We start from the raw sequence: 23,718 nt of genomic DNA on the forward strand, positions 1-23,718 counted from the left end.
ACTAGACGGGTTCTGGCCAGGAGTTTCCATATTGTGTAGTTGACCGCTGTAACCAGCACAGACATTGGTGAATCCTCGCAGTTAACAGTGTGTGCGCTGGGAGGATTCACAAGTCTGCAGTCACAAAGAGTCACTGCAGACCTGTCATTCTAGACCGGACAACCTTTAGCATATACACTGGGATGATGTTTAGAAAACACAGTTAACTACGCTATTCAAAACAGCGGGCACCATCATTGTTTGCCATATGTCACATCCGGCACACTTTCCTCTTTTTTTTTTTTTTTTTTTTACTACTGTGATGGAACAGAAACCTGTACTTATCTAGCTCAGACGTGATGTAAAGCCGGTCTTCAAAAGCTCCCACATACTTAAAACAGAAATAAATTGAAAATTACTTTTGTCAGTTTCAAATTATTTCAGTGACGATTATGGGTTTTCTTGCTTAAACAGGATACCAACAATTTGGTCCATGTGTGTATGATTCATAGAGCTTGTCTAAGGCAATCTGATGTGAGAGGAGCTTCTACCAATTATATTGTATCCCCTTGATCAAATATGTTGAACTTGACATCATATTTGTCTTTTTTGGAATATTTCTGGACTAGGAAACATTACTTCTTGGATCCCGGTCAGACGCGTCTCACCTAGCCAATCAAGATCTCACACTTTGCACTGATGAGGAGCAGTACCCCGAAACACCGTATCTGCAAATTGAGATTCTGATTTTGGCTCGTTAAAGAGTCAACATTGACTTCTAGGATTGCTAATTCCTATAGGTGGCACTAGAGTTCTAGTCCTCTTCCTCTCTGAGGAGACAATTTGCGTATTTCCCAGAGGAACATTGCGGCTTAAAGTCTCCTCCTCTCGGCATGCTTAGCATGTCACTCTCTGCAAGGAGAAACGTTACTTCTTGGATCCCTTTTCTTAGCATTGAAAGCTATATTAATACTTTTATTACCCCTCTCTACAAATTCCGTACCCTCCCTCGTTATGTCTTTCTTGGCCATTTATTTTCTATAAGCCATGGTTAATGCTTGTAGTAGTGTATTGTGTTGCCTTAGCTTAGAAGTACAGCATCTTCATCCCGTGAGCGATAATATCTAGTCATTCCCGGATTGCTGCGCTTTATGGTGACTTTCTAATTCTTCCAAGTTATTATTTTAAAATTGCAAACAAATAATTCACCTTCCCTCCCAATGTCTTCTTCAGACCACAAAGGAAGACTACATGTGGATGTGCCCGTTCCTCCCCCCCGTACAGCTTTACCTTGTAATACGAAATCCATCTAGGTCATGTGAATTTGACATAGGCAAGATGAAGATTTGGAATTATAACAAGACGCTCAGTGTAAGTAGTTTCAGCTTATTATCTTATTTGCTGACCTGCATTCACCCAACGTAGAACATAGTAACGCAGAGTAGACGATGACTTTGTATACACTTTCATTCATTCTCTGAGAATATTTGTAGTTTTTATGCGGTTATATTCTTAACAGCCGTGTGATTGGAGCAAATGGGTGAGTTAATTCACAATTTTGTGAAGAATATTTGTAAGATTTTTTAAAAATATTTAGAATGTTGACCTTTTTGCTAATTGTTATGTTTTTATTGTCATCTGATTTTCATTGACATTTTAATATGGCTTCTAAAGAATTGTCCACTAGTTATCGGCATTTACAACGGTACTGAGAGAATTGAAAGATAAGAAAAAGCAAAATATAAAAAAAATAAAATTACACATTGTCATCTCGTGGACAAGCACCATTCTAGTGATTATACATGCTGTGTCTCCCAACAGTCACATGACCGCTTGGCGGTCATGTGACACCACAATAACACATGCCCACTGGGAGACATAGCGCTGATATTGTAGCAGTTTGGAAGGGGACTATGTGGTTTAATTCATTTTTTTGGTTTATTCAAACTGGGTCAATTTAGTGTTAAAGAAAGAATTGTACAGTACTGGACAAGCAATTTAAATTTTATTTGTCGTACCTTAGGCCAGTTTCACACATCCGTGACATACAGATTTTTCTTTGTGCAACAGACACATAGAAGTTAATCGGCATCAGGGGTTTGGTCAGATCTCAGCCTCTTAATCATGGCTCATCCAGTTGCTTTTGATATGGTCCACTTATATGGCGCTGAGTCTGAGGCTGTCAGTCAAAGTGCTGGGGTGTCCTTACAGCCGGCATTCCCTTTCCCTTTCTCCCAACAGCCTCCCAGCACCTTCATAACACTAATAACCGTCAGATTAACCCTATATCTGCAGATTAACAGCATTATCCGATTCACTTGAAACCTGCCTCAACCCACCTTCCGTCTGACAACAAGTCCTGGCTGTAGCCTTGGAAGCGTGTTCCGGTGCCTATCTTCCATTTCCTCTCAAACCTTTAGAAACAAAGACTAATCCAGGGGTAACAACCAAAGGATTCCTTAAAAAAAAGTCCACACCCTCTTGAGGTCATGAAGGGTAAAGAGCTCACAATCCCTTAAACATCACACCCCTATACATAACAAATTAATCAATCACCAAGTAGATCCCTTATTACAAGAGAAAAGTTTCCTCTTCTACTGAAGCTAGATATTTTTTTCTTTAAAGGGAACCTGTCCCCCCCAAAATCGAAGATGAGCTAAGCCCACCAGCATCAGGGGCTTATCTGCAGCATTCTGTAATGCTCTAGATAAGCTCTCGATGTATCCTGAATGATGAGAAAAAGAGGTTAGATTATACTCACCCAGGGGCGGTCCTGCTGCGGTCCGGTCCGATGGGCGTCGCGGTCCGGTCCGGGGCCTCCTATCTTCTTACGGTGACGTCCTTTTCTTGTCTTCACGCTGTGCCTATTGAGGGCAGAGCAAAGTACTGCAGTGCGCAGGCGCCGGGAAAGGTCAGAGAGGCCCGGCACCTGCGCACTGCAGTACTTTGCTCTGCTCTCAACAGTGCAGACAAAGTACGCCTGCGCCAGAGCCACAGTGTGAAGACAAGAAGAGGACATCACCCTAAGAAGATGGGAGGCCCCGGACCGCGACGCCCATTGGACTAGAACCGGACCGGGACCGCCCCTGGGTGAGTATAATCTAACCTCTTTTTCTCATCATTCGGGATACATCGGGGGTTATATACTGCATTCCAGAATGCTGTAGATAAGCCCCTGATGCTGGTGGGCTTAGCTGACCTTCGATTTTGGGGGTGACAGGTTCCCTTTAAGGAAAAAGAAGTATCCTTGAGATCCAGCATAAATTAGAGAAGCCTAAATAAATTCTTGTAAAGGAATAGATCTAATCTGCTCATCTTAGAGCTGCTTGATTATTCTCAAGGGGCCATTACTTGTTTATGGCAGATCAAAGGGGGTTTTAATAGATAAAATAAAGAGATTTTCCAGTTTAAAAATGAAATGCCCAAAGTTCTTGATCACTATGAAATCACAAATCATTATTGGTCGTGCCAAGGTAGACCGCACAGGCAGCTGAGACTAGTGTTTGACAGAAACAATTACATGGCAGCCATGTCAGCAAAGACCGCCACGGTGTAGCGGCGAGGTGGCACTGGAGCTTCAAGGGATAAGGAAGAATCATTTTGATATTTTTTAGGGTATAAACAATCAGTGTTTCAGCCCTCTCAACCTGTAAATGTTCTGTTTCAGTCTACTATATTCTGTATAATTGTAGGGGCCAAACATTTCCTCCATTAATTAGGTTATCTGGGCCTTTTTTACAATGTGCCTAAGGACTAACGTGGGTAGTTTCTAACTAACTTTCTGCTTGTTGTACTAGGTGATGATCTCTGTCAGCGCAAAGCAGGCACAAACCTCTTCTGCTGACATCACTTCGACAGGCCAGCGGTTTCTCTTCTGCTCTGTTGATGGGGTGTGACTGTTGATGTCATGCTGATTGACAGCCTGATGCCTAACTGCAGGAAGCTGGCTTTCAATCAGCATGATGTCGGCACCTACGCCTCGTTCAACAGAGCTGCTCTGTTGTCGTAGACGAGTAAAATTGTCGGCTGGAACTGTTGGTGATTGCTCTGCCTGTTTCTTGTTAAGCACATAGTAACTTAAAAAAAAGTCTATGCAACATGTTTAAGGCCCCCATAAATATAAGTCGACTGAACCGACAATATCGATGCATTCGGCTGTCACTCTTATGTGTATAGGATGCTGGTCAACTGATCGTCGGGGAAGATATCAATTGGGCATGTCCGATTTTGGACTGCCAATCGCATTGTACAATCGGCTGGACAAGCACTCCTGTGCATGGAGAAGTCAGCCAAGATGCCTGTAAGCCACACAATTGTCCAAAGCATCAACGACCGGCAGCTATCTAATATGTATGCCAGCTTGAGTAGTTATAGCAAGTTTCATGGTAGATCTCAAATCCTAACCATTTCCATTGCTTTCTTTTCTACGTCTGTGGAAATACTTCCTATTGTCGTTATATTAGACTTTTCTTTTCGTCTGAATTTAAAAGAAATGTATTATGTAAATGCACGTATTTCAGGAAGAAAAGAGTTCAGTTATCTAACTGATGCTTTCATTGGAGCTTATTAAAAGGAAGATTTGCGATAATGCCACACAGTCTTTCATTTTGTGGATTTATTATTACAGATTTATCTTGAATTCTTCTACTAATCTTTACTTGGGTATTTAGATGTTCCACATCACAAAGATAAGCACTAGGAATATATGAAACCTTAAAATAATCTTTTATCTTGCAATCTCTAACATGCACAATTGTATCTTGATTTACATAGCTTTGACTCAAAAGTAACAATATGTTCCAGTGTATTGTCTTTAGTTATTTTAATATGTTAGAACATCCTCCAAAATTTCATACTCGTTATGCATAACGGTATGCGTAGATTAGCGCATCAGCTATCTGTGTGCCGATCGGCGGTCGTTTAATAGCCTGGTGAGACAGGCGGACCGCTAAACAGTCTGTAGTCGTCTGCCATTGTTCTTGACAGCGCAGTGCTACGTGTTTGCTGATCAACTTCTCCCCGCTCCGATCTAGGTGATTTACCAGTCTCTCCCTATATACACACATGGGATAGACCACCCGTCAATCAGCAAGAGCAGTGGGGGGAGAACTCTGCTTGGGAAATGCTGGACTAATCTCGTCTCTCCTTATTGATCACATCCAGATGTTCAAACTATGTTTTTTCTGAAACATTTGGAGCATCTCCGAGAAAAAGCCAGATCTGTTGTAATTGTTAAGCCAGGTTCTGATTTATACCACCTGTTGTTTGGACACCAAGAATTGGGTGACAGCATTTCTTAAAGGGAACCTATCTGTACAAGGCTTACCGTAAGTCTATGTTCAAATATTCTGTATTTGCCGCAGAAAAATCTACTGGAAATACTGTAGTGTTTGCAGGAAAACCTTCATGTAAAATACCCACATTCTAGCCTTGTTTTTGCATACTTTCTCTTACCCATTTAAATTGGTGAAAAATGTTGAAAGCATTGACGTGCTGCAGATTTGAAACTGCTACAGAACTTTAAGAAAAAACAAGCAACGTGTGCATGAGATTTCACTTTGATGGTACAGTAAAATGCTTCATGTAGAAAAAAAAAGCTCACCCTAATGTGACTGCTGCAATCCTCGGCATGGAAGAAGCTACTCTCAGTCAATGTGGAAAATCTTCCAGCCATGATTTCAGATATCATAATGAATATTATTCCAACAATGTTAAAAAAAATGACATCCTCACGTACATCCAAAATATAATTTGTGACTTTTCTGTGCTTTTCAGTCTGCAACCCATTTCTTATTCATGGATGTTCTGAGCGTGGTCTAACAGGCTTTCCATAGCTGGGTGATCCGGATGTCATCATGATGACCCTAGCACAATCGGGACCTTGCAATGACGTCCTTCCCCTCCCTTCTAATTTCTGCAATCACATCATTTAGGGGGTTAAATGGGCTGCGCCCCCATGATCGTCATGAAGTAAATTTGTCATTTTGCAGGAACCCTTCCTGACCATGACGTAAACTTACTGCCACGGGTTTACAGCGACAGAGAGGTGCCAGAAGACCGCACTGTCTGATTTTCCGTACTCCTGCATTGATGAGAAGCACTTCGCCTTCATATTAAACAGTGCAGTTTTCTTCTAGCAGTGCATGGGTTAATCTGTTCAGTTAAAAGCTCCTGGAGCTTTCCTGCTTTGATGGTCTCAGCTGTTCAGTGTTGGCCACTCCCCTCTCCTATGTATACTTTCCTCTGGCAAGCAGGGATTGCCAGTGTTAGTTTCATAATGCCTGTTTATGGAGTTGGAGGTGTTGGTTGATAGGAGGCGTTTGTATTGTCGTTCTACAAGACTGTTTTGTGGTGATTGTCTGTGTGCATACCCTCATCCTCTCCTATTTGTTTTTTCCTCCCTTTACTTCCTGGTGTTCCACTCTGTTCTTTATGAGTACATATTTGTGTGATTGGTATTTTCATTTATTCCTGTATGTCTTCCCCTGTTAGTCTGGTTTGTGTATTTGTATACACTGCTACTCCCTACTTCCCTGGGTCAGGGAGCGGAAAGATAAGGGCTGATTAAGGAGCTCAGTAAGGCACGTGGTCCCAGAGTCTTCACCATCAGAAGTAATTTGGGGAGCAGGGATTGATAGGGTGCCCCCAGCTTTAGCGATAGGGAAAAAACCCCTAGCCCGGGATCTGTGGCAACTGTGTCGTGACTCAAGCACTATCCGACAATATCCATTAACCCTTTAATTAAAGCTATTTACAAATACAGAAGCCAACCAATTTAAGAGTTGCCAAGTATATACTTCAAGAACAAATACAAAAGAAACTTATTTCAGTATTATAAAAAATTGACAAATTTTAATGAGAAAGGGACAGACATACTGCATACTGCAGTTAGGAGCTCCTGGAAGCTTACCTGCTTTGTTGGTCTCAGCTGTTCAGTGTTGGCCAGTCCCCACTGAAATATATACTTGCCACTTGCAAGCAGTGATTGCCAGAGTTAGCTTCATGCTGCATGGTTTAAGAGTTGGATGAGTTTTCTGGTTTGAGAAGGTGTTTGGTAGATTTTTTTTAGAGACTGTTGCTTGGTTTGAGTTGTGTGCAAATCCTTTTCTTCTTTCATTTTGATTTTTCACTCCCAGGTGCTCCCCTCTGTTGTTGGTGTGTGCATTTTCTATGATTGGTATTTTCCTTTATTATTAGTGTTTTCCTTTGTTAGTCTGGTTGGTGTATTTCCATACACTAACACTCCCCTCTTCCTTTCGTGGGGGAAAGGAACAAACTAAGGGTGGATTCAGGAGCTCAGCAAGGTATGTGGCTCCAGAATCTTCACCATTAGGGAGCAGGGATAGATAGGGAGCCCCCTAGTGCTAGGGACAGAAAAAGAGACCCTGGCCCCAAGCTACCCGACAAGAGTCATGACACTTACGTCAAATGTCATGAAGGTGTTAAAGGGGTATTCCCATCTCCAAGACGGTATCCCGATACAGTACAGACCAAAAGTTTGGACACACCTGCTCATTTAAAGATTTTTCTGTATTTTCATGACTATGAAAATTGTACATTCACACTGAAGGCATCAAAACTCTGAATTAACACATGTGGAATTATATACTTAACAAAACAGTGTGAAACAACTGAAATTATGCCTTATATTCTAGGTTCTTTAAAGTAGCTACCTTTTGCTTTGATGACTGCTTTGCACACTCTTGGCATTCTCTTGATGAGCTTCAAGAGGTAGTCACCTGGAATGGTTTTCACTTCACAGGTGTGCCCTGTCAGGTTTAATAAGTGGGATTTCTGTTATGATCCGGTGACCTTGGAGCAGCATGAAAACTTACACTGGAGTAGGTGGTAATAATAATAATAATAATAATTTTTATTTATATAGCGCCAACATATTCCGCAGCGCTTTACAAATTATAGAGGGGACTTGTACAGACAATAGACATTACAGCATAACAGAAATACAGTTCAAAACAGATACCAGGAGGAGTGAGGGCCCTGCTCGCAAGCTTACAAACTATGGGGAAAAGGGGAGACGAGAGGTGGATGGTAACAATTGCTTTAGTTATTCGGACCAGCTATAGTGTAAGGCTCAGGTGTTCATGTAAAGCTGCATGAACCAGTATGTAGCAGTACAGACACACAGAGGGCTAATACTGCATAAAGTGTATGAGAACATGATGCGAGGAACCTTTTTTTTTTATTATAAATAGGCCACACAGGGATCGTTAGGGTAATGCATTGAGGCGGTAGGCCAGTCTGAACAAATGAGTTTTTAGGGTACGCTTAAAACTGTGGGGATTGGGGATTAATCGTATTAACCTAGGTAGTGCATTCCAGAAAATCGGCGCAGCACGTGTAAAGTCTTGGAGACGGGAGTGGGAGGTTCTGATTATTGAGGATGCTAACCTGAGATCATTAGCGGAGCGGAGGGCACGGGTAGGGTGGTAGACTGAGACCAGGGAGGAGATGTAGGGTGGTGCTGAGCCATGGAGTGCTTTGTGGATGAGGGTAGTAGTTTTGTACTGGATTCTGGAGTGGATGGGTAGCCAGTGTAATGACTGGCACAGGGTAGAGGCATCGGTGTAACGGTTGGTGAGGAATATGATCCTGGCTGCAGCATTCAGGACAGATTGGAGCGGGGAGAGTTTTGCAAGAGGGAGGCCGATTAGTAGAGAGTTACAATAGTCCAGACGAGAATGAATAAGTGAAACAGTAAGAGTTTTTGCAGAGTCGAAAGTAAGAAAAGGGCGAATTCTAGAAATGTTTTTGAGATGCAGGTAAGAAGAGCGAGCCAGTGATCGGATGTAGGGGGTGAATGAAAGGTCAGAATCAAGGATGACCCCAAGGCAGCGGGCATGTTGCTTTGGAGTAATGGTAGAACCGCACACGGAGATGGCAATGTCAGGCAAAGGTAGGTTAGTAGAGGGAGAGAACACGAGGAGTTCAGTTTTTGACAGGTTTAGTTTCAGATAGAGGGAGGACATGATGTTAGAGACAGCGGTAAGACAATCACTGGTGTTTTCTAAAAAGGTCGGTGTGATATCAGGAGAAGAAGTGTATAATTGGGTGTCGTCAGCATAGAGATGGTACTGGAAACCAAATCTACTGATTGTTTGTCCAATAGGGGCAGTATACAACGAGAAGAGGAGGGGGCCTAGGACTGATCCTTGAGGAACCCCAACAGTAAGGGGAAGGTGAGAGGAGGAGGAACCAGCAAAACATACAGTGAAGGATCGGTCAGAGAGATAGGAGGAGAACCAGGAGAGAACGGTGTCCTTGAGGCCGATGGAGCGGAGCATAGTGAGGAGGAGCTGATGATCCACAGTGTCGAATGCTGCAGAGAGATCCAAGAGAATTAGCATGGAGTAGTGACCATTAGATTTAGCTGTTAGTAGGTCATTAGAGACTTTAGTGAGGGCAGTTTCAGTAGAGTGTAAAGAGCGGAAGCCAGATTGAAGAGGGTCGAGAAGAGTTATCTGAGAGATAGCGGGTAAGACGGGAGTGGACCAGGCGTTCGAGGAGTTTAGAGATGAAGGGAAGATTAGAGACAGGTCTATAATTAGCGGCACAGTTTTGATCGAGGGATGGTTTTTTAAGTAATGGATGTATGATGGCATGCTTAAATGAGGAGGGAAAAATACCGGAAGTGAGGGAAAGGTTGAATATTTTTGTTAGGTGAGAGGTGACAGCCGGGGAAAGGGACTGGAGGAGATGTGACGGAATGGGGTCACTGGTGCAAGTGGTCAGGCGAGAAGATGCAAGGAGCCTGCTTACTTCTTCTTCTGTAACTGCTTCAAAGTCAGAGAGTGAACTAGATGCAGTGGGGGAGGGAGGGCAGTGCATGGTATGAAGAGATTGGGAGATGATTTCCTGTCGAATATGGTCAATTTTTTCTTTGAAGTAATTGGCCAGATCGTCAGCACGGAGATCCGTGGTTGGGGCCTGCTCTCTTGGGTTGAGTAGGGACTGGAACGTGTCAAAGAGACGTTTAGGGTTATTGGACAGGGAGGTGATGAGGGTGTTGAAGTAGGTTTGTTTGGAGAGGTGAAGGGCAGAATTGTATGTCTTTAGCATGAACTTATAATGGATGAAATCTTTGGGTAGATTAGATTTTCTCCACAGACGTTCTGCGCACCTGGAGCACCGCTGCAGGAAACGTGTTTGCAGCGTGTGCCACGGTTGTTGCCGTCTGTGCCGAGTTGTTTTATGTATAGGAGGAGCAGCTTCATCCAGAGCACTTTGCAGGGTTTCATTGTAATGCTTCAATGCAGAATCAGGACATGAGATGGAGGAGATAGGGGCCAATGAGGACTGCAAGTTCTAGTGGTAACTATACTGACCGCAAATCCTGATCTTAACACCGCAACTAAAAGTAGCCGTGGGGTGTACCTAACAAGCCCTAGACACCTCGTCACAGCCGGAGGACTAACTACCCCTAAAGATGGAAATAGGAATACTATCTTGCCTCAGAGCAGAACCCCAAAGGATAGGCAGCCCCCCACAAATATTGGCTGTGAGTAGGAGAGGAAAGACACACACAGTCAGAAAACAGGATTTAGCACAAGAGGCCGCTCTAGCTAAAATAGGAAAGGCTAGGACAGAGTTCTGTGCGGTCAGTATTAAAACCCTTCCAAAAATATCCACAGCAGATTATACAAAAATTCCTCCATCTAACTAAAGATGTGGAACGTATATCTGCAACTCCAGAGACTACTAAACTCAGAGCAGGAATACAATCAAAAACAAGCACACAGCTTGTGTGCCATAGAAAAAGAAACAGACACTTATCTTTGCTGAATTGGCAGCTAAGCAGGAGACGCCAGACAGAGATCAAATACTTCCCAAGAAACATTGACAACTGGCAAGGACTAATGAGTCCTGCCAACCTAAATACTCCAGTCAGAACTGCAATCAGTAGATACATCTGTCCAGGACTGCAGCCCAGAGACAACTGCATTACCACCTACAACCAACGGAGGGAGCCCAAAAGCAGAATTCACAATAGTACCCCCCCCCCTTGAGGAGGGTTCACCAAACCCTCACCAGAGCCCCCAGGCCGATCAGGATGAGCCAGATGAAAGGCACAAACCAAATCAGCGGCATGGACATCAGAGGCAAAAACCCAAGAATTATCCTCCTGGCCATAGCCCTTCCATTTGACAAAGTACTGAAGCTTCCGCCTCGATAAACGGGAATCCAAAATCTTCTCAACAACATATTCCAACTCCCCATCAACCAACACAGGGGCCAGAGGATCAACAGAGGGAACAACGGGCTCCACATATTTCCGCAATAAAGATCTATGGAAGACATTATGGAGAGCAAAAGAGGCCGGGAAGCGCCAGTCGAAAAGACACCGGATTAATAATCTCAGAAATCTTATAAGGACCAATAAACCGAGGCTTAAACTTTGGAGAAGAAACCTTCATAGGAACATGACGGGAAGACAACCAGACCAGATCCCCAACCCGAAGCCGGGAACCAACACACCGACGACGGTTAGCAAAACGTTGAGCCTCCTCCTGAGACAACACCAAATTGTCCACCACATGAGCCCAAATCTGCTGCAACCTGTCAACCACAGAATCCACACCAGGACAGTCAGAAGGCTCAACCTGCCCATAAGAAAAATGAGGATGAAAACCAAAATTACAAAAGAAAGGCGAAACCAAAGTAGCCGAACTAGCCCGATTATTAAGGGCAAACTCGGCCAATGGCAAGAAAGCCACCCAATCATCCTGATCAGCAGACACAAAGCATCTCAAATAAGTCTCCAAAGTCTGATTACTTCGCTCGGTCTGACCATTTGTCTGAGGATGAAACGCAGAAGGAAAAAACAAATCAATGCCCAGCCTAGCACAAAAGGCCCGCCAAAATCTAGAAACAAACTGGGAGCCTCTGTCGGACACTATTCTCCGGAATACCATGCAAACGGACCACATGCTGAAAAAACAACGGAACCAAATCCGAAGAGGAAGGCAATTTAGGCAAAGGCACCAAATGAACCATCTTAGAGAACCGGTCACAAACAACCCAGATAACCGACATCCTCTGGGAAACCGGAAGATCGGAAATAAAATCCATAGAAATATGCGTCCAGGGCCTCTCAGGGACCGGCAATGGCAAAAGCAACCCACTAGCACGGGAACAGCAAGGCTTGGCCCGCGCACAAGTCCCACAGGACTGCACAAAAGAACGCACATCACGCGACAAAGAAGACCACCAAAAGGTCCTACCAACCAAGTCTCTGGTACCAAAAATGCCAGGATGACCAGCAAACACGGAACAGTGAACCTCAGAAATCACTCTACTAGTCCATCTGTCAGGAACAAACAGTCTCCCCACAGGACAGCGGTCAGGTTTGTCAGCCTGAAATTCCTGAAGAACCCGTCGTAAATCAGGGGAAATGGCAGAAAGGACCACCCCTTCTTTCAGAATACCGACCGGTTCTAAGACCTCAGGAGAATCAGGCGAAAAACTCCTAGAGAGGGCATCAGCCTTAATATTCTTACAACCCGGAAGGTACGAGGCCACGAAATCAAAACGGGAAAAAAACAAGGACCATCGAGCCTGTCTAGGATTCAGCCGTTTGGCAGACTCGAGGTAAATCAAATTCTTATGATCGGTCAAGACCACAATACGGTGCTTAGCTCCCTCAAGCCAATGTCGCCACTTCTCAAACACCCACTTCATAGCCAACAACTCCCGATTGCCGACATCATAATTGCGTTCAGCAGGCGAAAACTTACGGGAAAAGAAGGCACACGGTTTCATTAAGGAACCAACAGGATCCCTCTGAGACAAAACGGCCCCTGCCCCAATCTCAGAAGCGTCAACCTCAACCTGAAACGGAAGAGAAACATCCGGTTGGTGCAACACCGGAGCAGAAGTAAATCGACGTTTATGCTCCTGAAAGGCAGAGACAGCTGCAGAGGACCAATTCGCCACATCAGCGCCTTTCTTCGTCGAATCGGTCAAGGGTTTAACCATGCTGGAAAAATTAGCAATGAAACGGCGATAAAAATTTGCAAAACCCAAAAATTTCGGAAGGCTCTTCACGGATGTGGGCTGAATCCAATCATGAATGGCCTGAACCTTAACCGGATCCATCTCTATAGACGAGGGAGAAAAAATAAATCCCAAAAAAGAAACCTTCTGCACCCCAAAGAGACACTTAGACCCTTTCACAAACAGGGCATTGTCACGAAGGATCTGAAATACCATCCTGACCTGTTCCACATGAGACTCCCAATCATCGGAAAAAATCAAAATATCGTCCAAATATACAATCAAGAACTTATCAATATAAGTCCGGAAAATATGCATGAAGGACTGAAAAACAGATGGAGCATTAGAGAGTCCGAATGGCATCACAAGGTATTCAAAATGGCCTTCGGGCGTGTTAAACGCAGTTTTCCATTCATCACCCTGCTTAATACGAACAAGATTATATGCCCCCCGAAGATCAATCTTCGTAAACCAACTAGCTCCCTTAATCCTAGCAAACAAATCGGTACGCAAAGGTAAAGGGTATTGAAACTTGACCGTGATTTTATTCAAGAGGCGATAATCAATACAGGGTCTCAAGGAACCATCTTTTTTAGCAACAAAAAAGAACCCCGCTCCCAAAGATGAAGAAGATGGCCGAATATGCCCTTTCTCCAAAGACTCCTTAATATAGCTCCGTATGGCGGTATGTTCAGGCACAGACAGGTTGAAAAGTCGACCCTTAGGAAACTTACAGCCTGGAATCAAGTCAATAGCACAATCGCAGTCCCTGTGCGGTGGAAGGAAACTGGACTTGGGCTCATCGCATACATCCTGAAAATCAGACAAAAACTCTGGAATTTCAGAAGCGGAAGAAGAGGAGATTGACATCAAAGGAACATCATTATGAACCCCCTGACAACCCCAACTAGTCACAGACATGGACTTCCAATCCAACACAGGATTATGTACCTGCAACCACGGAAAACCCAGCACGATAGCATCATGCAAATTATGCAACACCAGAAATCGACAATCTTCCTGATGGGCTGGCGCCATGCGCATGGTCACCTGTGTCCAAAACTGGGGCTTATTTTTAGCCAAGGGTGTAGCATCAATGCCCCTTAAAGGAATAGGGTTCTGCAAAGGCTGCAAGGGAAAACCACAACGCCTGGCAAACTCAAAGTCCATTAAGTTCAAGGCGGCGTCTGAATCCACAAACGCTATGACAGAAAATGATGACAATGAGCAGATCAAGGACACAGATAACAGAAATTTAGGTTGTACAGTACTGATGGTAAATGAACTAGCAATCCTCTTTGTCCGCTTAGGGCAGACTGAAATGACACGAGAAGCGTCACCACAATAATAACACAACCTATTCTGACGTCTGAATCCTTGTCGTTCCGTTTTAGACAGAATCCTATCACACTGCATTGGCTCAGGAGTCTGCACTGAGAACAACGCCACAGCGTGCACAGTTCTGCGCTCCCGTAAGCGCCAGTCAATCTGAATGGCCAGAGACATAGAATCACTCAGACCGGAAGGCGTGGGAAACCCCACCATAACATCTTTAACGGATTCAGAAAGACCCTTTCTGAAAATTGCCGCCAAAGCATCATTATTCCATTTAGTCAACACAGACCATTTTCTGAATTTCTGACAATACAATTCTGCCGCCTCTTGACCCTTAGACAGGGCCAACAAGGTTTTCTCAGCTTGATCCACAGAATTAGGTTCATCATACAACAATCCTAAAGCCTGAAAAAAGGAGTCAACATTAAGCAAGGCCAGATTCCCAGATTCGAGGGAAAACGCCCAATCCTGCGGGTCGCCACGCAGCAGGTAGTTGACGATTTTAACCTGCTGAATGGAATCACCAGAGGATCGAGGTCTCAGAGCAAAAAATAGTTTATAGTTGTTTTTAAAACTCAAAAATTTGGACCTGTCTCCAAAAAACAAATCAGGAGTAGGAATCTTCGGCTCTAAAACAGGAGTCTGAACAATATAATCAGAAATACCCTGTAACATAGCAGCAAGCTGGTCTACACGAGAAACTAATTCCTGAACATCCATGCTTGCACAAGGCTCCTCAGCCACCCAGAGATAAAGAGGGAAGGGAAGATAAAGCAGACTGAAGAAAAAAAATGGCCCAACACCTTTCTTCCCTTCTTCTGATATGCATTTAACTCATTATGGGCCAGTTGTACTGTTATGATCCGGTGACCTTGGAGCAGCATGAAAACTTTCACTGGAGTAGGTGGTAACTATACTGACCGCAAATCCTGATCTTAACACCGCAACTAGAAGTAGCCGTGGGGTGTACCTAACAAGCCCTAGACACCTCGTCACAGCCGGAGGACTAAATACCCCTAAAGATGGAAATTGGAATACTATCTTGCCTCAGAGCAGAACCCCAAAGGATAGGCAGCCCCCCACAAATATTGGCTGTGAGTAGGAGAGGAAAGACACACACAGTCAGAAAACAGGATTTAGCACAAGAGGCCGCTCTAGCTAAAATAGGAAAGGATAGGACAGAGTTCTGTGCGGTCAGTATTAAAACCCTTCCAAAAATATCCACAGCAGATTATACAAAAATTCCTCCATCTAACTGAAGACGTGGAACGTATATCTGCAACTCCAGAGACTACTAAACTCAGAGCAGGAATACAATCAAAAACAAGCACACAGCTTGTGTGCCATAGAAAAAGAAACAGACACTTATCTTTGCTGAATTGGCAGCTAAGCAGGAGAAGCCAGACAGAGATCAAATACTTCCCAAGAAACATTGACAACTGGCAAGGACTAATGAGTCCTGCCAACCTAAATACTCCAGTCAGAACTGCATCAGTAGATACACCTGTCCAGGACTGCAGCCCAGAGACAACTGCATTACCACCTACAACCACCGGAGGGAGCCCAAAAGCAGAATTCACAACAGATTTCTTGCCTTATAAATGGGGTTGGGACCATCAGTTGTGTTGTGCAGAAGTCTGGTGGATACACGGCTGATAGTCCTACTGAATAGACTGTTAGAATTTGTATTATGGCAAGAAAAAAGCAGCTAAGTAAAGGAAAAGGACTGGCCATCATTACTTTAAGAAATGAATTTCAGTCATTCCGAAAAATTGGGAAAACTTTGAAAGTGTCCCCAAGTGCAGTAGCAAAAACCATCAAGCGCTGCAAAGAAACTGGCTCACATGAGGACCGCCATAGGAAAGGAAGACCAAGAGTCACCTCTGCTTCTCAGGATAAGTTTATCCGAGTCACCAGCCTCAGAAATCATAGGTTAACAGCAGCTCAGATTAGAGACCAGGTCAATTCTACACAGAGTTCTAGCGGCAGACACATCTCTACAACAACAGGAGACTTTGTGCAGCAGGCCTTCATGGTAAAATAGCTGCTAGGAAACCACTGCTAAGGACAGGCAACTAGCAGAAGAGACTTGTTTGGGCTAAAGAACCAAGGAATGGACATTAGACCAGTGGAAATCTGTGCTTTGGTCTGATGAGACCAAATTTGAGATCTTTGGTTCCAACCACCGTGTCTTTGTGCGACACAGAAAAGGTGAACGGATGGACTCTACATGCCTGGTTCCCACCGTGAAGCATGGAGGAGGAGGTGTGATGGTGTGGGGGTGCTTGGCTGGTGACACTCTTGGGGATTTATTCAAAATTTAAGACATACTGAATCAGCATGGCTACCACAGCATCTCACAGCGGCATGCTATTCCATCCGGTTTGCGTTTAGTTGGACCATCATTTATTTTTCAACAGGACAATGACCCCAAACACACCTCCAGGCTGTGTAAGGGCTATTTGACCAAGAGGGAGAGTGATGGGGTGCTACGCCAGATGACCTGGCCTCCAGTCACCAGAACTGAACTCAATCGCGATGGTTTGGGGTGAGCTGGACCGCAGAGTGAAGGCAAAAGGGCCAACAAGTGCTAAGCATCTCTGGGAACTCCTTCAAGATTGTTGAAAGACCATTCCCGGTGACTACCTCTTAAAGCTCAGCAAGAGAATGCCAAGAGTGTGCAAAGCAGTCATCAAAGCAAAAGGTGGCTACTTTGAAGAACCTAGAATATAAGACATAATTTCAGTTGTTTCACACTTTTTTGTTAAGTATATAATTCCACATGTGTTAATTCATAGTTTTGATGCCTTCAGTGTGAATGTACATTTTTCATAGTCATGAAAATACAGAAAAATCTTTAAATGAGAAGGTGTGTCCAAACTTTTGGTCTGTACTGTATGTAGTAGGTGTAGCAATAATATTAGCAAAAACCTCCACTACGGACAACCAACTGTCACTATATTCATGGCCGTAACTATCTATTATATAATTGTCTAAGGGTCACTTCCGTCTGTCTGTTTGTCTGTCAAGGATATTCATTGGTCGCGGCCTCTGTCTGTCATGGAAATCCAAGTCGCTGATTGGTCGCGGCAAAACAGCCACGACCAATCAGCCACGGGCACAGTCCAGAAGAAAATGGCCGCTCCTTACTCCCCGCAGTCAGTGCCCGGCGCCCGCATACTCCCCTCCGGTCACCGCTCACACAGGGTTAATGCCGGCGGTAACGGACCGTGTTATCCCGCGGGTAACGCACTCCGTTACCGCCGCTATAGTAACTTTTTACTATTGATGCTCCCTATGCGGCATCAGTAGTAAAAAAAAATGTCATGTTAAAAATAATAAAAAAACAAAAAACGTGCTATACTCATCCTCCTTAGTCCGCCGAGCCGCTCGCGCCTGCCGCCACCTTCCGTTCCCAGCAATGCGTTGTGAAATTACCCAGAAGACTTAGCGGTCTCGCGAGACCGCTAAGTCATCTGGGTAATTTCACAATGCATCCTGGGATCGGAAGATGGCGGCAGCCGCGCGCCTATCGCCGTAGCTTCGGTGGATCCCAAGGGTGAGTATATAACTATTTTTTATTTTAATTAATTTTTTAACAGGGATATGGTGCCCACACTGCTGTATACTACGTGGGCTGTGTTAGATACCGCGTGGCTGCTATATACTACATAGGCAGTGTTATATACTATGTGGGCTGTGTGATATACTCCGTGGGCTATGCTAGATATTACGTGGCCACTGTTATATACTGTGTGGGCATTGTTATATACTACGTGACTGGACAATATACTACGTGACTGGGCAATATACTACGTGGCTCTGTGCTGTATACTACTGGGCAATATACTACGTGGCTGGGCAATATACTACGTGGCTGGGCAATATACTACGTCGGCTGTACAATATACTACATGGACATGCATATTCTAGAATACCCGATGCGTTAGAATCGGGCCACCATCTAGTTAATACATAAGCTGCTGCAATGCCCTGCACATGAGGTAAGCAACATGGCTGATCAGAAGAACCATTCTACATTTCTAATTGGAAGTATTTGCTATTATTATTGTTATTACACCTACTATATATTGAGATAGGATCTTTGAGATGGAAATACCCCTTTAATACAGAAGTAGAATTGACTTTCCAAATCTTCTCATACTGCTCAATCCTAATTCTTTTCTCTTGTTAGATCTACCTCTACCCTTGGATATTGTGGTGTTTTGGTTACCGTATATACTCGAGTATAAGCCGAGATTTTCAGCCCAAATTTTAGGGCTGAAAGTGCCCCCCTCGGCTTATACTCGAGTCACGGTAGCGGTGGGGTCGGCAGGTGAGGGGCTGAGGGCGCTGGGGTATACTTACCTAGTCCCAGCGATCCTCGCGCTGTCCCTGCCGTCCCACGGGCTTCGGCGCTGCAGCTTCTTCCTCTCTTCAGCGGTCACGTGGGACCGCTCATTACAGAAATGAATAAGCGGCTCCACCTCCCATAGGGGCGGAGCCGCTTATTCATTTCTCTAATCAGCGGTGCCGGTGACCGCTGATAGAGAAAGAAGCTGCAGCGCCGAAGACAGGAGGGGACAGCGCGAGGATCGCCAGGACTAGGTGAGTATGTTATATTCACCTGTCCTCGTTCCAGCCGCCGGGCGCCGCTCCATCTTCCCGGCCGGCGCCTCCATCTTCCCGGCGTCTGCGCTCTCTGACTGATCAGGCAGAGGGTGCGATGACGCATATAGTGTGCGCGGCGCCCTCTGCCTGATCAGTCAGAGCAGAGACGCCGGGAAGATGGAGGCGCCGGAACGAGACGCCGGGAGCTGCAATCAAGGGAGGTGAGTATGTGGTTTTTTTTTTTTTATTGCAGCAGTAGCAGCGGCAGCACAGATTAATGTGGAGCATCTATGGGGCACAGTGAACGGTGCAGAGCACCGTATAAGGCACAGCTAGGGGGCACAGTGAACGGTGCAGAGCACCGTATATGGCACAGCTAGGGGGCACAGTGAACGGTGCAGAGCACCGTATATGGCACAGCTAGGGGGCACAGTGAACGGTGCAGAGCACCGTATATGGCACAGCTTGGGGGCACAGTGAACGGTGCAGAGCACCGTATAAGGCACAGCTAGGGGGCACAATGAACGGTGCGGAGCACCGTATAAGGCACAGCTAGGGGGCACAGTGAACGGTGCAGAGCACCGTATAAGGCACAGCTAGGGGGCACAATGAACGGTGCGGAGCACCGTATAAGGCACAGCTAGGGGGCACAGTGAACGGTGCAGAGCACCGTATATGGCACAGCTAGGGGGCACAATGAACGGTGCAGAGCACTGTATAAGGCACAGCTAGGGGGCACAGTGAACGGTGCAGAGCACCGTATATGGCACAGCTAGGGGGCACAATGAACGGTGCAGAGCACCGTATAAGGCACATCTATGGGGCACAGTGAACGGTGCAGAGCACTGTATATGGCACAGCTAGGGGGCACAGTGAACGGTGCAGAGCACTATATGGGGCACAGCTATGGGGAAATATGAATGGTGTAGAGCACTATATGGCACAGCTAGGGGGAAATAATGATCTATTTTTATTTTTGAAATTCACCGGTAGTTGCTGCATTTCCACCCTAGGCTTATACTCGAGTCAATAAGTTTTCCCAGTTTTTTGTGGCAAAATTAGGGGGGTCGGCTTATACTCGGGTCGGCTTATACTCGAGTATATACGGTATTTGTTGAAACAGTTACTTACAGTTTGTAACTTGTTATATCTTAGTGTTGAAACCTACATAATTTCCTTTTTTTCAGGATCTGGACATTGGTGCAAAACATGTGAAGGTCTATAAAGATGAAACCTTGGTGTTTGATGGTATTTTAGAGAAAGGGTGTGGTAACCAAGTATTTGACTACTGTAACACTATTGACTTACTAAACGGTGAAATGAAGACAGCCATCCCACCTCCTCTCAGCGCCCTAAAAGGAGAAATAGAAGAACGTGGTATTAGCAGCAATGAAAACACGTGCGATCAGATATTGTCACAATCCCGGTCATTAAGATCACCGGAGGCTTCACACTTAGAAAGTTCTACAGATTTGAAGAAATCGGATTGGGCTGAAGATTTGAAAATTATGGGACCAAACAATTCTAAAATAAATCAAAGAGATGGAAAAGATGGAAGCATTTTATGGAGAGAATTGAATTCCTGCAGTGATGAAAATAGGTCTTGTAAGGAACTTCTTGAATTTCCCGTTAGCTCCGCACAACTTCCAAATGCAGAAAGCAGCACTTCTATTGAACGTTCTCATTCTCCGCCAGATTCTGATGAACTGACGATAAAAGAGCAGCTGGAAAAGCTTACCGGCAGAAAGCTTAGTAATTTAGCTAGTAAAACCCCACACTGGTTAGAATCATCCAGTCTTCAGCTGAAGCATTATAACCAAGGATCTGAAAAACCTGTTTACTTTTCAAGTCATTCCATCAATAAAGACTCTTTTAGAAATGAAAATAACGTAGTCAGTGACCAGTTCTCTGATGAAATTCCAGCAAATCCCGCAATAAGACATTTAGGCAGATATGACCATAAGTCATATTCTTCAGCGATATTGTCACGGAACGTAGCTGATGACTTGGAAAGCTTTGGCACAAAGATGATTTCAGATCAAAAACATCCAGTCAGTGGAAGACGGGAAGCACTAAAATCAAAAGATAGAGAGTTAGAAAGTGAAAAATTTCGAGATCTGAGCCTTCCACTGACAAGTAAGTAAAAACCAATAGATGTTTTTAGAATATGATTTTGAACTCCAAATCTATGTAAAAAAAAAAAGTGAAACATGGTAGTCAATAAAAGAAACAAAATACCATTGAATCAACAGTATGAGAAATATAATAAGCTGTGGAGATGCAGCAGAACAATTGTAAAAATGTAAAAAATAAATAAATAAAATAATAAAAAATATTATTATTCAAAGAAATACAGATGTTAAAAAAATAATAAAAATAAACAAAAAAAAAAGAACACGTGTTTAGTAACTATGCTTTTTCATTATATTACTGGAACAAAAAAGGGGGGAAAACGTGATCAAAACGACAAATGTAAATAAAAATGGTATAGCTGAAAATGTCATCTTGTCCCGCAAAAACAAGCTGCCATACACCTCCATCAGTGGAAAAATGAAAAAGTTATAGCTCTCAGGATAAAACGATGCAAAAATATTCATTTTTTTTTTCTATAAAAGTTATTTTGTAAAAGCGTCAAAACATAAAAAAAACTATCAATCTGGTATCACTTTAATCGTACTGACCCAAAAGAATAAAGTTGCCTAATGACTTATACCGCATAAGGAACAGCGTAAAAAATAAATAAAACCAATTCCTCAGCTGCTGTTTTTTTTTCATTCTCCCTCCCAAAGATCGCAGTAAGGCTTGGCTCACATTTATCCTGCACTCTGCGCTGAGCGCTTACACCAGGTTTTTCATGTAAATTTCTCAAATGCATGATTCAGACGGAACCTCTGGCAAAAGATTCCCTATAATGAGGCAAATTGAGGCACTGTGGATGCCCTCGGACCTACGTTCTGGCAGTGTCCGTCTTTTTAGGCGTGCATAAAAGTGCCTTCACCACAGTTTTGTGCACTTCTGAAATGGACACCACTGAACAGAGGCCAGACTGAGTCCAGAGTATCTCTGCTGCATCATTATAGTGAACGGATCCTTTTGGGGTTTCGTCTCAATCACGTCACTCAGAGATTTAGATGGAAACCCCAGAGTAAGTGCTCAGCGTAGAGTGCCGGATAAATGTGATCCCAAACTTTATGTAAAATGTTCCCAACAAAAGCTTCAACTCAATCTACAAAGAAAGCAAGTCCCCACTCAGGTCCGTCATCTGTCAATATAAATATAGGGGGCTTCCACGCAACTATTGGAAAAGTGCTATGGCTCCTTACCCCCAAAAGAAAACCAGCTAATTCTGCACTCCCAAATCCAAATGCCCCCTCCCTTCTGAGCCCCACAGTGTGCCTAAAGCACATTTAACATCCACATGTTTGGCAGGGGTATAATTTTCAAAATGGAGTCACTTGGGGTGGTATTCTGTTCTTCCGGCTCTTGGGGCTCCGTTCTATGTGTCGCCGTATAGCTAAGCAGTGCTGTACAGCCACATATGGGGTATTTCCAAGTTCAGCAGAAATTGCGCAACAAATTTTGGTGCCATTTTTACTCATTTCCCCTTGTGAAAATGTAAAATCTGGGGCTAAAACAATTTTTTTGTTCGCGGTAAAAATGCAATTATTTTTACTTATTCCCAATTGTATAACATTCTATGACACACCCGTGCTGTCAATATGATCACTGCATCCATAGATGAAATAATAGAGAGGTGTAGCTTATAAAGTGGGGTCACTGCTGTTATGGCACCTCAAGGGGCTCTTCTAGTGGGCCATGGCACCCGCAAACCATAACAGTAAAATCTGCACTATAATATGCCGCTCTTTCCCTTTAGTAGTTTTTGTAGTTCCCGATTACATGCAGGGTATTGTCGCAATCAGGAGAAATTGCACAACAAACCGTGACATCCATTTTTTCCTATTAGCCATTAGAAAAATTAAAATTTGGGGCTAAAACAACATTTTAGTGGAAGAAATGTAATTATTCATTCTTCACTGCCCAATGGTATAAATTTCTGTGAGGCACATGTGTCAATATGATCACTGCACCCCTAGATGAATTACTTGAGAGGGGTAGTTTGTAATATGACTTCACAATGGGGGGTCTGTTGTTCTGGCACCCCAGGGGCTTGTCCAATGTGACATGGCAGCCTCGAACCATTCCAGTAAAATTTTAACTCCAATATGGCACTTCTCCCTTTTGAGCTTTGCATTGTGCCTCAAATAGTTTTCTACTACTCAGGAGAAATTGCACAACAAATTTTGGGGTCCAATTTATCTTGTTACCTTTGTGAAAATAACAAATCTGAGGCTAAAAGAACATTTTTGAAAAATTAGATTTTTTTTTTATTTTCACTGCTCTACGTTATAAACTTCTGTGAAGCATCTGAGTGTTCAAGGAACCCACCACACATCTAAATACATTCCTTATGGGGTCTAGTTTCAAAAATGCAGACACTTGTTGGGTGTTTCCACTATTTAGGTGCATCAGGAGCTCTCCAAATGCAATATGGCGTCCGCTCTTGATTTCAGCCTTGTTTGGGTTCAAAAAGTCAAATGCTCCTTCTCTTCCGAGCCCTGCCATGCACCCAAACATTAATTTTCCCACATGTAGGGTATCAGAGTACTTAGGAGAATTTGCACAAGAAATTTTGAGGTTTATTTTCTCCCGTTTAGCCCCAATTTTTTTTTTTTTTTTTATAAGGGATAAGTAACATTTTTGTGGAAAAAAGTTAAATGG

The 23,718-nt window shown here is 43.9% G+C and overlaps 1 protein-coding gene across 1 annotated transcript in view; it reads left to right on the forward strand.

The window, feature by feature from the left end:
- Positions 1 to 23,718, forward strand: part of KATNIP (katanin interacting protein) — a 259,496-nt gene that overhangs the window by 116,114 nt on the left and 119,664 nt on the right. Inside the window, exons 14-15 of the mRNA XM_069733957.1 lie at positions 1,213 to 1,350; positions 20,124 to 21,072. Coding sequence (XP_069590058.1) covers positions 1,213 to 1,350; positions 20,124 to 21,072 — 1,087 coding nt within the window. The remainder of the gene's footprint in view (positions 1 to 1,212; positions 1,351 to 20,123; positions 21,073 to 23,718) is intronic.

Source organism: Ranitomeya imitator, chromosome 7 (assembly GCF_032444005.1).
Source record: "Ranitomeya imitator isolate aRanImi1 chromosome 7, aRanImi1.pri, whole genome shotgun sequence".
NCBI classification, from domain to species: Eukaryota; Metazoa; Chordata; class Amphibia; order Anura; family Dendrobatidae; genus Ranitomeya; species Ranitomeya imitator.